Source organism: Notolepis coatsorum (genome assembly GCF_963971535.1).
Source record: "Notolepis coatsorum genome assembly, chromosome: 2".
In the NCBI taxonomy this organism is placed as follows: domain Eukaryota; kingdom Metazoa; phylum Chordata; class Actinopteri; order Aulopiformes; family Paralepididae; genus Notolepis; species Notolepis coatsorum.
The window spans coordinates 51,714,302-51,728,199 of NC_140166.1; the positions used below are offsets into that span (position 1 = coordinate 51,714,302).

The 13,898-nt window shown below is 46.3% G+C and overlaps 1 protein-coding gene across 1 annotated transcript in view; it reads right to left on the reverse strand.

The window, feature by feature from the left end:
* The window catches only part of LOC311223353 (protein transport protein Sec24C), a gene marked incomplete at its 5' end in the record, with an annotated part of 112,958 nt that overhangs the window by 94,102 nt on the left and 4,958 nt on the right, over positions 1–13,898 (reverse strand). The window contains 3 exons of the mRNA XM_084308144.1: positions 4,754–4,881; positions 5,563–5,680; positions 12,152–12,205. Of these exons, the coding sequence (XP_084164270.1) occupies positions 4,754–4,881; positions 5,563–5,680; positions 12,152–12,205 (300 nt within the window). The remainder of the gene's footprint in view (positions 1–4,753; positions 4,882–5,562; positions 5,681–12,151; positions 12,206–13,898) is intronic.

Sequence of the window (13,898 nt, forward strand, 5' to 3'; positions counted from 1 at the left end):
ATGAATATGTACAGTGATACAGGTATAAAGACCCTATAGTAGTAAGCCATATTGTAGAACATGACATTTTAACCCTGACATTTAATTTATTGGTGGGTACAAGGCCACCCCAAAATATCTGCATGGGATGAGAAAACAGGTGATGTTAATGTGGCGTCAGGAGAGGAGCACACAACGGCTGAAGTGAAAAAGAAATGGGCTCATGTGAAATCAGAGTCCAAAGAAATTATCACAAAACATAGGAGAGAGATGCTGGCCACTGGAGGAGGAACAGGAGAGAGAAGCTGACCACTGGAGGAGGAACAGGAGAGAGAAGCTGACCACTGGAGGAGGAACAGGAGAGAGAAGCTGACCACTGGAGGAGGAACAGGAGAGAGAAGCTGACCACTGGAGGAGGAACAGGAGAGAGAAGCTGACCACTGGAGGAGGAACAGCGGGCTCAGGGTTGTCTGAGGTGTGTCAGCTGCTGCGTCCAAACACATCCAGCGTCTTTTCAGCAGTCCGACGCTGCGCTACAACGGAACGAGTGCGTGCGTGGCTCTCATTGTAGGCCACCTCCTGCTCCATCTGAGGGTTGGTGAGTGGGGTCATGAACCAGGGGGCCAGCGCATATGCACAATATCCTAATGAAACAAGTCCTTAGAGGAATAGAAGCCTACGGTTGCTCGAGGTGCACACCCACAGAGCCCCCTGGGAAGTGGGAGACCACGTTGAGCAGGTGGTTCTGGGCGTCGCAGATGATCTGAGGGTTGATGGAGTGATAGTGCTTTCTGTTAAGATATGGAAACGCATCTGGGGAGGTTGCCTTGATGCGCACGTGTCCAGGGTGGACAGTACCTGGACGTGTGGTGTCACAGGGTGTGAGCGTCTGGTCCGGCTCCTCAGTGCTGCTGGCTCCAGGGTGGACAGTACCTGGACGTGTGGTGTCACAGGGTGTGAGCGTCTGGTCCGGCTCCTCAGTGCTGCTGGCTCCAGGGTGGACAGTACCTGGACGTGTGGTAGGGGTGGACGGTATAAACGGTATACGGTATAAACGGTATGAATTTGCTCTACGGTATGGATTTTGAGTATACCGTGTAACCGGTAGTGCAGCTCTAAAATAGCAATGACGTCATGTAACCACAGCGCGACTATTTCACTGGCATTTGCCCCTAAAAATAGATAGAATTAGTCATAGATAATAGATATGTGCGAACTGGAAAAAGTTATTTAGGAGGCTTCGCGCAGTGGGCGTGCCAGCCCCTACCGCACGCATGTAAACACGGGTCTAGTAGTCTAGTGGGACGGGACACGGGAGCTGTCGGCGTCTCCCTGAGCTAACGTTAGCTTAGCTACCGTTACAAAATGACCCAGTCAACTATTCACTTTTAGTTTAATACATGATGGGGCATTGTCTAACCGAACGGTATCTAGTCGGCCAGCTACCGATAGCTCCTGACATCAACAAACGCCCCACAAAGTCTAGTACTAGAGACGTGTATGCTACCTGTTAGCTCACGTTAACACAAGTTAGTTCACCGTTCAAAACGAAATGTCCCATTGAACTAAATAATTCACTGAGGCGTTGTATTAACGTTATATATGCAGTAGCTACAGATAGCTCATGATATCAATGTCTTATAACACTGATTCGATGCGTATTCGAGCTGAGGGCTTGCTAACGTTATAATACCAATACAATAGGGTCCAGGTGCAGCGCCGGAGAATCCTGGCCGTAGCTCTGCTCGAGGCTACTCGAGTATAGGTCCAGGTGCAGCTCCGGAGAATTCTGGCCGTAGCTGGAGGCTACTAGAGTACACACAGACAGTGGAGCTTGTTGCGTGGTGGCGATGTCTCGCAGATAATACCAGTACAAGTCTAATTATATAATATATATATTTTATAAAAAAAAAAAAATTATATAAAATAAAAAAAAAAATTTTATCAAAAACGATGATACCGTGATATATACCGTTACCGTCTATGCTTCAAATTATACCGTGATATAAATTTTAGACCATACCGTCCACCCCTAACGTGTGGTGTCACAGGGTGTGAGCGTCTGGTCCGGCTCCTCAGTGCTGCTGGCTCCAGGGTGGACAGTACCTGGACGTGTGGTGTCACAGGGTGTGAGCGTCTGGTCCGGCTCCTCAGTGCTGCTGGCTCCAGGGTGGACAGTACCTGGACGTGTGGTGTCACAGGGTGTGAGCGTCTGGTCCGGCTCCTCAGTGCTGCTGGCTCCAGGGTGGACAGTACCTGGACGTGTGGTGTCACAGGGTGTGAGCGTCTGGTCCGGCTCCTCAGTGCTGCTGGCTCCAGGGTGGACAGTACCTGGACGTGTGGTGTCACAGGGTGTGAGCGTCTGGTCCGGCTCCTCAGTGCTGCTGGCTCCAGGGTGGACAGTACCTGGACGTGTGGTGTCACAGGGTGTGAGCGTCTGGTCCGGCTCCTCAGTGCTGCTGGCTCCAGGGTGGACAGTACCTGGATGTGTGGTGTCACAGGGTGTGAGCGTCTGGTCCGGCTCCTCAGTGCTGCTGGCTCCAGGGTGGACAGTACCTGGACGTGTGGTGGCACAGGGTGTGAGTGTCTGGTCCGGCTCCTCAGTGCTGCTGGCTCCAGGGTCTGGTCCGGCTCCTCAGTGCTGGCTCCAGGGTGTTGCACAGGTCTTGGTAGCCTGAAGCGTCCCACTAGGTCCTCATCGCTCTCTGCGAATAGGTCCACATGGTCGTGGTACTGGCCACGTAGTGCATGATCAGTGATATCTTCCAGCAGCAGTAGTTATGCCATATATTGTGTGTGTGTGTGTGTGTGTGTGTGTGTGTGTGTGTGTGTGTGTGTGTGTGTGTGTGTGTGCGTGTGTACAGTGGGACTATCGACAATGTTGACTGCAAACAAGTCATTGATAAGCGACGGGCGTATTAGACACATAGCCATAATTTAAGATGTAGTTTATGCGTCCGCAAATGTGCTCGCCCTCCCATTGACTACAGCGTTGGCACTCAAGCGCTAAATCGTGCGCCCCCTGCTGGCACTCAAAGTGTTAAGGGAACCAACCTCTCCAGTGGCTGTTCTAGTGTTTATTAATATGGAGTGTGTATATGAACTACCTCTCCAGGGCCCTATTCCCCGTACCTGGTTCAACTAAGTCGATCAAGAGTCCCATTATCCAGATTCAATTAACCCGATGTTTGAATCCGGGATTTTCCTGTTCCTCGAACGCTGATTCAGTCTCGTTCATTTGAACCAGACTTGAGACTCAGGATAATTGCGCGCGCCCGCCTCAGCTGAAAAGACAGCAAGTGTCGAAGGCAGAAATCCTGATCTTCTAACGGCATTGATTGATTGATTGATTTAAAACTTTATTAACAGATTGCAGAATGGGCGTGCCTGCTGGCAGTATAGGCTTATGGAATGAATAATCAAATGAGATCTTGCTAGCGAAAATAATTAGTTCAGCTCTTTCAGAATAACGATAAAAACAAGGCCAAATAGTATATCTAATTGATACGAATTATATCATGAGGATATCTGTATGTGCTTAGGTATTATACAAATACATGGTTTCCAAAGAGAGGCTTGGAGGGAGGCTTGCAGTTACACTATTAATCAGGTTTTAATCTGTTTCGGACCTAATCCATACATGCATTGAATTGATTACCATTTGGTTTATACCAGTGACACCTCATGTTCATCATCAGATAACAGTGCTTGAAAAGATAAATGCATTTTCTCAAATTCATTCATCAAAAATGTCAAAGGCTCATTCATTTTATCAAGTCACGTCACGTCATCAAATCCATCAAACAGCGCATCTCCTCATATATTTTAATCCCAGTTACAATATCACAATAACGTGTGACACTGTCACAGTGATACAATTAAATACTCCACAGATTCAGATTCCTCATAATTCATATCCACAATCCGCGCATAGACGCTTCAGTTTGAATGAAACGCATCCGGGTGCTCCGTTAAGCAAATACACAGTGAAGAATATTAAACTAATCAGAGCCAAACACCCGATAGGTTTCATTCATTAAAAATATCCCAGCGGGATTCACATTTGCAATGATCCGTTTAGTCCGTTATTAATTAAAATAACGGTGTGTGTCGCGACTCGCGAGCGCCGTATCCGTATAAAAAAATCTGCATTATATAGGACAAAGTAAATTCATAGGCTAAATATGATTTATTATCAGCGTTACTGCAGACCTATCATTCTACATTTCAAACGAAGCACAAAAACATAATTCAGAATGGCATAATGGGATCTAGACTGTGGGAAATATTTCAGGAAGCGAGCTGGCATTTCTTTGCGGGGGCGTGGCCATGGTTCATCCAGCTAACTGAACTTAACCCTGCTCTCGACCAGGCTCAAACTTTTTGATCTGTTGTCATGGTGATTTAGACAATCGAGCGTCGGGGAATGGAAAGGTCTGGCTTAAGTCAGGCTATGCTGGAAATTATCCGGCTAACTCAGTTAGCCAGGTACTGTTCTAGTGTTTATTGATAAGGAGTGTGTAAATGAACTAACCTCTAGTGTTTATTGATAAGGAGTGTGTAAATGAACTAACCTCTAGTGTTTATTGATAAGGAGTATGTAAATGAACTAACCTCTAGTGTTTATTGATAAGGAGTGTGTAAATGAACTAACCTCTAGTGTTTATTGATAAGGAGTGTGTAAATGAACTAACCTCTAGTGTTTATTGATATAGAGTGTGTCAATTAACTAACCTCTAGTGTGTATTGATATGGAGTGTGTAAATTAACTCACCTCTCCAGGGGCTGTTCTAGCCAGAGGGGTGACCAGAGCTCCCTGGGGCAGGTGGCTGAGCAGGGCACTCTGGCCCTCACAGGGTATACAGTAAGACGTGGAGCGAATGGCACAGGGACTGGCATTACCTAGAGTGGAAGCAGAGACAAAACGAAGATTGAGGGGGGAAATGGTATCCAGTGGTGGTGGTGGTGGTGTCCTCCTCCAGTGCTCCGCAGTCAGTCCATTTTCCCCCATTTATCATGAGAACAACTCTTGTAATCTCAGTTTGTATGTATGTTTTTCCATTACGAATATCTCTTCCACAGTGCACACCCACTGCTCCTCAGTCTATAATCAATAATCGTATCAAGGGTTTTTGATTCTGATGAGATACCATATCACGGTATTAGGGCTGGGGAATATGGAAGAAATCTATATCACAATAATCATGAGTACTTTTTCTCAATATCAATAATTTTATATATATTATTATACTGTATCACGATATCTGTTCACGTACGTGAAATCACAGGTTCGGTAATCTAGTTGATCTCATTGAACTGCGTGGTAATGTAAAAGGTGACATAAAACCAAAACTGCAAATGATATTCCCTCAAATATTTCAGATAAAAAAACATTTGAAATACAATATCTTGATTTCATCACGCCATGAGCCCATTGAAAGACGATAAATTATCCTTTCGAATTATCACCCAACCCTAGATATATGTATGCTTCTGTCACAGATCTTCTTAAGTGTGTGTGTGTGTGTGTGCGTGTGCGTGTGCGTGTGCGTGTGCGTGTGTGTGTGTGTGTGTGTAATGTACCCCTGTCCTCTATGACACAGTCAGTGGTCGCCATTGGAGGGAGAGTGGAGTTGGGCGGCGGCTCCGACACAAACACCTTGCCCTCCCACGCTGCCCTGTCCTCCTCCATCACTTTCACCTGAGAGAGAGAGAGGGAGAGAGAGCAGAGAGAGAGAGAGAAAGTGAGCGACCAGAGAGAGAGAGAGAGAGAGAGAAAAAGTGAGCGACCAGAGAGAGAGAGAGGGAGAGAGAGAGAAAGTGAGCGACCAGAGAGAGAGAGAGAGACATTGTGGAATTGTGGGAGACATCCGCCTGTCTCTCCCCCTCCAATACACTCCCAGAGACACCCCCCCCTACCTCTCCTGTGTGTCTCTCTCGCTCTAATACACTCTCCCCCAGAGACACCCCCCCTACCTCTCCTGTGTGTCTCTCTCGCTCTAATACACTCTCCCCCAGAGACACCCCCCCTACCTCTCCTGTGTCTCTCTCGCTCTAATACACTCTCCCCCAGAGACACCCCCCCTACCTCTCCTGTGTCTCTCTCGCTCTAATACACTCTCCCCCAGAGACACCCCCCCTACCTCTCCTGTGTCTCTCTCGCTCTAATACACTCTCCCCCAGAGACACGCCCCCTACCTCTCCTGTGTGTCTGTATTATGTCTCTCCCCCAGAGACACTCCCCCTACCTCTCCTGTGTGTCTGTATTATGTCTCTCCCCCAGAGACACGCCCCCTACCTCTCCTGTGTGTCTGTATTATGTCTCTCCCCCAGAGACACCCCCCTACCTCTCCTGTGTCTCTCTCGCTCTAATACACTCTCCCCCAGAGACACTCCCCCTACCTCTCCTGTGTGTCTGTATTATGTCTCTCCCCCAGAGACACTCCCCCTACCTCTCCTGTGTGTCTGTATTATGTCTCTCCCCCAGAGACACCCCCCCTACCTCTCCTGTGTGTCTGTATTATGTCTCTCCCCCAGAGACACCCACCCTACCTCTCCTGTGTGTCTGTATTATGTCTCTCCCCCAGAGACACCCCCCCTACCTCTCCTGTGTGTCTGTATTATGTCTCTCCCCCAGAGACACCCCCCCTACCTCTCCTGTGTGTCTGTATTATGTCTCTCCCCCAGAGACACCCCCCCTACCTCTCCTGTGTGTCTGTATTATGTCTCTCCCCCAGAGACACCCCCCCTACCTCTCCTGTGTGTCTGTATTATGTCTCTCCCCCAGAGACACCCCCCCTACCTCTCCTGTGTGTCTGTATTATGTCTCTCCCCCAGAGACACCCCCCCTACCTCTCCTGTGTATCTGTATTATGTCTCTCCCCCAGAGACACCCCCCCTACCTCTCCTGTGTGTCTGTATTATGTCTCTCCCCTGACCCCTCTAATACACTCTCCCCCACAGACACCCCCCTACCTCTCCTGTGTGTCTGTATTATGTCTCTCCCCCAGAGACACCCCCCCTACCTCTCCTGTGTGTCTGTATTATGTCTCTCCCCCAGAGACACCCCCCCTACCTCTCCTGTGTGTCTCTCTCCCCCTCTAAGGCCTTGTCCAGACTAAAACGATTTTGATCGGTTTCGTTTTCGTCTCAAGATAATAAGTGCATGCCACAAATTTACAAAATAAATGTCTTTCCCGTTTTATTTTGAAAACCCCCGACCAGAAGTGTTATAGTGTCTGTTGCTAGCAGCTTAACTTGTGTCGACCGGTTCTGTGCTTTTCAAACTAACGTAACGTCATTCGTTTCCAAAGGAGAGGAGAGAAAGACCGCTGCTCACATGCAGCTCAAACTACCTGTTGGAATAAATTAATTGATTGATGTTTAACTTGTCCCTGTGTGTGTCCAGTCATTTCGACTAGCAAACGTTGTCTGTATTTAATGTTACCTCAGGATACCACTGTCTATTGTTAGTTGGTTAGCTATTTAGATAATGTGGATAGCATTTTGAATACAGCTTTATTTACCAAATTATGGAGGCTTTTTAATCATCAAGGTACTGTAAGAGGATTTGTCATGATCAACTGAAGGCGTATGCTATGGAAAAATATGTGCTTGGGTTTTCAGAAAAAGGCCAGCTATGTGACACTAATCTCTAGTTAGTATCGTGTATTGCATCACAGTAGCCTCCCGATCAAGCTCAATAGTTTCTGTAACACGAGCCCTGCACTGCTTCAGACAGATAGAGAGCACAGCGCGTGTGTGAAAATGTGTGTGCGCCTCGGTCGGGATTGTGTGTAAGCAGCACAGCAGAGCCCCGCTCCGCTTCAGACAGATAGAGAGAGCACAGCATATGTAAAGCTGTAAAAGCCCGATCAAGCTCAATAGCTGTACATGCCATTGTTGTTGTGATGTTTTCACACGCGGGGTAAGGGAGAGGCGTCATCGGTTCAGGAGAAGACGCGTATCGCTGGTAAAGATGGTGACGCAATGGGGGGCGTCTTCAGAATTGCGCACTCTGGGAGCTGGTATCAAAAAGTACCATCTTCAGGCTGCCAGAATGCAGTTCCGTGTGGCAGAACGGTGCAAACGATCAAATACTTTGCCTGGCCCTAGGACATGGCCTAATACACTCTCCCACACAGACACCCCCCCTACCTCTCCTGTGTCTCTCCCCCTCTAATACACTCCCCCAGCGACATCCTGTACCTTCCCCCCCTTCTGACTCCCCATGTCATTACACTAGAGGTTCCAGTAGTGGGCAGCTTGAATTGCCAGGTCCTAAAACCAATGTTTTAAGGAGATCTTTTTTAGAGCATTAACTCTTTGGAATAACCTGCCTCAAAACCTCTGCTGCATTTACAGTAGATTCACTTTTTAAAAGAATCTTAAATTGTATTTAACACTGTAAAGTGTTTTGTTTTCTGTTTCTGTGCTTGCATGTAATTGTTTTGTGTGTGGACCCCAGGAAGACTAGCTCGTTGCTATGGCACCAGCTAATGGGGATCCGTAATAATGTCTCATCCTCCTACCCGCCTCTCACCTGGTCACCTGACCACACCCCTTTGGTCATGTATAAATATCGACACACATACAACATTATTCTCTCAGGCCTGGACTCGGGTCTGGTCTTCTGAAGCCCCTGTGTTTTATCGTAATGCATTTGTAACAACCAACTGTGGACGAGCTAGTTATTCCTCCTGTATATCCACGACAGAACCATGTCAATCAAAAAAATAAAAAGAGCCAAACTGTAGGGATGTAACAATCTCAATACAGTATAAAAAGTTCTGAATATCATTTTTTCTATCTACATTTAATATGGGGTATATGCGGAAAGCTATCGACGATTCTCCTTCTCTCCCTCTCTTCCCTAGGTCTCCGATTTCCCCCCATTTGTTGTCTAAACTAAGCATCTGCATCCTAGCACCATAGAGTGGCGTGTGCACACACGCATGCTCGATAAAACAACGATCATTGTGCCGTATCCCGTTTTGCTCTCATTTTGTATTCTGTTGAAAAAAAGATGAAAGAAGAAGTGCACCCTTCCTTCCCAGCTGTGCTCCACCCCTCCTCTCAAGCCCAACCCGTAGTCCCAGCTCATGTTGAGAGGGAGGAGGAAGCCCCGGCAGGTTTCTGCAGTTATTTTGAAATGTCTTTGGTAACTTGCAGAAGATGACAGAAAGGCAGCCTTTGTTCGAGAAATGTCAAACAAATGCAGTCGTGTTAAATAAATCGTGATTTCAATATCAATCAAATAATTGAACAGCGCTCGCAATAGATGCGACGCAAGCATAAATCAAATCAAATTTATTTGTAGGGCCAGACAACACACGTTAATGTCCCCATGGGCCGGACGCGTGAATACTTTCGGCAACCAACATGTCCTTCCGCATTGCTCCGATTGGCCGAGCGCGCGCATGAGCCGCGACGGGCTCCTCAGCCAAGCTGCGATGGTGGCGGGAGAGAGAGCACCGGCGCCGGCTCCAGTAGCTCCGGCAGCAGAGAGGATGGCTGCAGCCAAGACCGCGAGCGGTTTGATTGAATTGATTGAAAACTTTATTAACAGATTGTAGAATGGGTACAATACAGTACAGCTCAATACACACAATTGTTAAGGGGATGCAGACCAGAGAAAGACTTTCGTCTTGTTTACATCAGGGTCCCCCATTTTCAATTCATCAGGACATATATGACATACATGACATACAGATAGTCAGTACTGCTACATCTATACATTTATGACATACCAGATTTGCAAATACAGTACTGTTTGTGATACAGAAGGAGTCAAGAAAAGGGAGTATATACATTTGATGTAGAAACTGTACATTGGAGGAGGTTGTGTGGGGGGGGTTGGGTACATTGGGATATTGACAACCATACTGGGTAATTTACATTGGAGGTGGTTGGGGGGGGGGGGGGGGCCGGGGGCACACTGTATAAACAAGTAATACTGTACATTGAGGGGGGGGGGGGGGGGGAGGAGACACTGTACAAACAAACAAAATTGTACATTGAACTATTGACAAAACCATACTAGGTAAATGACTGTACATTGGAGGGGGTTGGGTTAGGATATTTACAGGGGCCAGTGTTGAATTGCAGTCTCCCGTAGGTGTCCCTTGAGAGAGGTTTTGAAAGTGGGTAGTGATCCACATTCCTTTACAGCTTTGGGTAGGGCGTTCCACATTGATGTGGCATAATTGCGAAACGTGTTTAGTCCCTTATTTGAGCCGAATCTGGGTTTAACATGATTTGTGGAGCTCCCTCTGGTGTTGTGATCGTGGTATTCACTGACCTTTGGGAAGTATTTTGACATGTACATGGGTACCTTGGTCGTGTAGTGTATCTTGTAGACCAGGCCCATTGCAAGTTGTTGTACTCTGTCGTCTACTCTAAGCCATCCTAGGTTGTCAAAGTGGGCAGGGGTGAGGTGGGTTCTAGGAGTAAGGTCAAGCAGTAGTCTGACCAGTTTGTTTTGAGATGTTTGTAATTTTGTTTTTAGCGCCTTTGAGGTGCTTTGGTACCATGAGGTGCAAGCATAGTCGTAGTACCCCTGAATGAGTGCTCCTGCCAGAGTCTTCAGGGTGTTCTTGTTTACCAGAGAGGAGATCCGGTACAAGAATCGAGTTCGTTGGTTGACTTTTTTTATTACATTGGATGCCATTTTGTCACAGGAGAGATTAGCCTCTAGGATGGAACCCAGGTAGGTAATTTCATCTTTCCTTGTGACAATATTGTCACCCACTGTAACTGAGAAGCCGTCGGTCTTGCTGAGTTTGTTATTTGAACCGAAGAGAATGGACTCTGTTTTGCCCATGTGCCCGAGTTGCGCGATTTTTTATTGGTTTGTCATGACAAACCAATTACATAATCCAACATATGTGTAAAGGCACAACATATTCCAGTTAAGGGTATATTTTTTTAATGATTCGTTACGGCATAATCAATACTTCCATTTGTATAAATTGCCTTAAGCGGAGCCTGGCTGAGGAGCCCGTCACAGCTCATGCACGCGCTCTACCAATCAGAGCAATGCGGAAGGACATGTTGGTTGCCGAAAGTATTCACGCGGGCCGGACACGTCTTCATTAAACAAGTCAAGAAGAAACATCACAATAAATCAAGAACAAAACAAAAACACCATAAAGTCCAAAAAATTTTAAATAAATGCAAAATAAATGCAACACTCCCAGACATACCCCACGCGAAGGTAAGGTAAAACTCACTAAAACCTAGCAATAGGAAAAAATGCACCACAGGCAATGTGGAGGAGAGAAACCTTAGAAGGGCCATTAGATGTCGGTGATAGTAGTGTTGGCATAAAACAGGCGAACAGTTGGTAAGCATGCACTCATATGTGTAATGAAAGATAAAAAAGATAAAATAGAGCTGATGGAGGATCTATTTGAGGCAAAGGGGCGGCGCAGAGAGGGTTGCATCCTCCCGGTCATCATCCGTGCATGCATTCAAACACACACACACACCAACACGTGACCTCCATGCCAGATTTCAGCCTCCTGGGGTGAAACCTGTGGCTGCCAGAGGGCGGGGACACTGCTGTGGACCAACCAACAGAGTGCTGTGGCTGCCAGAGGGCGGGGACACTGCTGTGGACCAACCAACAGAGTGCTGTGGCCAGGGGTGTAGCTCCAGATTCTGGGCCCCATGAAAGAATGTATTTGTAGGCCCCCAGTGAATGCGAGCGCGCAAGCGGGAATTTTTTTGGCCATTTTTTTATTGATGAAAACGCATAATATGGTTTTCACCTATACATTCGGATCAGCAGTTCAGCACCTGCACTGTTGGTGGGTGAGCCTAGTAAAGGATGTCGCATTGCGTTCATCTTCAATGAATGGACCAATGCAATAGTCTACCAAAGCCCCCCCTCTCTCTCTATATATCTCACACACACACACACACACACACACACACACACACACTTCAGAAAGAAACATAGTATCAATGAGAGCATCAATAATACACCTGAGTGCTGGGCCCTTGGAATCATCCTAAGCTACCCCCCCCCCCCCCCAGCTACGCCCCTGGCTGTGGCTGCCAGAGGGCGGGGACACTGCTGTGGACCAACCAACAGAGTGAGCTTGCTGGTCACAGCTAAGAATGGAGAGGAAGAGGAGTGAGGAGGAGAGGAGAGGAAGAGAGGACTTACAGCACTGGGCAGCAGCTTGGGGTCGAGGCCATAGCGAGACTCAGAGTTCGGGGACTGGACAGAAAAACAAAGAAACAGTTTCATTCCAACAACGATTCAATGGAGTAGCTCAAATGAAGAACCATATAAGTCCGTTTGATGTTTTCAGAGGAACAATGTTTTCAAACTTTATTATCTAAAAGATGGTAAGTTAAGAGTGTTGTGTTCATTCATAGTTAAAGACAGTAAGGTTGAGTACTTTATTATCTAAAGATGGTAAGTTAGAGTGTTGTGTTTGTTCATAGTTAAAGACAGTAGAGGTGGAGTACTTTCTGGTGATATATCACATTCACACTCAGTGATTTGGATTGATTTTACATGGGCTGTCCAAATGATTTAAAAACGTATATGGTTCTTCAGTATAAGGGTTCAATTGAGATTAAAATTCAAAGTTTTAATTAATAACAATATCATCTATCATATTTAGTCCATGTTTAGGTTCGATTCAATAAACTTAGATTATTTTCTTTTAGGTATTATAATAATACAAATGTGCCGGATTCATTCTGCAATCGTTGAATGTGTGTACAGTACATAAAGTTATTTTTCTGAATTAATCATATAAACAAAAATGTAAATAATACATTCATTTTGACTCCCCAATTTTATAGCTTGGTGCCGTTTCCAATTTCCACCTTCGTATCAGTGTAGCGCCATCGTTATTTTTCACATACTGGGTATCCCACTGTGTACGTCCCATCAGACCAACGTTACACCATTGAGCTTTAGTACGTCACATCATCAGACCAACGTTACACCATTGAGCTTTAGTAGGTCACATCAGACCAACGTTACACCATTGAGCTTTAGTATGTCACATCATCAGACCAACGTTACACCATTGAGCTTTAGTACGTCACATAATCAGACCAACGTTACACCATTGAGCTTTAGTAAGTCACATCAGACCAACGTTACACCATTGAGCTTTAGTACGTCACATCAGACCAACGTTACACCATTGAGCTTTAGTACGTCCCATCATCAGACCAACGTTACACCATTGAGCTTTAGTACGTCCCATCAGACCAACGTTACACCATTGAGCTTTAGTACGTCCCATCAGACCAACGTTACACCATTGAGCTTTAGTACGTCCCATCAGACCAACGTTACACCATTGAGCTTTAGTACGTCACATCAGACCAACGTTACACCATTGAGCTTTAGTACGTCACATCAGACCAATGCTACACCATTGAGCTTTAGTACGTCACATCAAACCAACGCTACACCATTGAGCTTTAGTACGTCACATCATCAGACCAACGTTACACCATTGAGCTTTAGTACGTCACATCAGACCAATGTTACACCATTGAGCTTTAGTACGTCCCATCAGACCAACGTTACACCATTGAGCTTTAGTACGTCCCATCAGACCAACGTTACACCATTGAGCTTTAGTAGGTCACATCAGACCAACGTTACACCATTGAGCTTTAGTACGTCACATCAGACCAACGTTACACCATTGAGCTTTAGTACGTCACATCAGACCAACGTTACACGATTGAGCTTTAGTACGTCACATCATCAGACCAACGTTACACCATTGAGCTTTAGTACGTCACATCAGACCAACGTTACACGATTGAGCTTTAGTACGTCACATCAGACCAACGTTACACCATTGAGCTTTAGTAGGTCACATCAGACCAACGTTACACCATTGAGCTTTAGTACGTCACATCAGACCAACGTTACA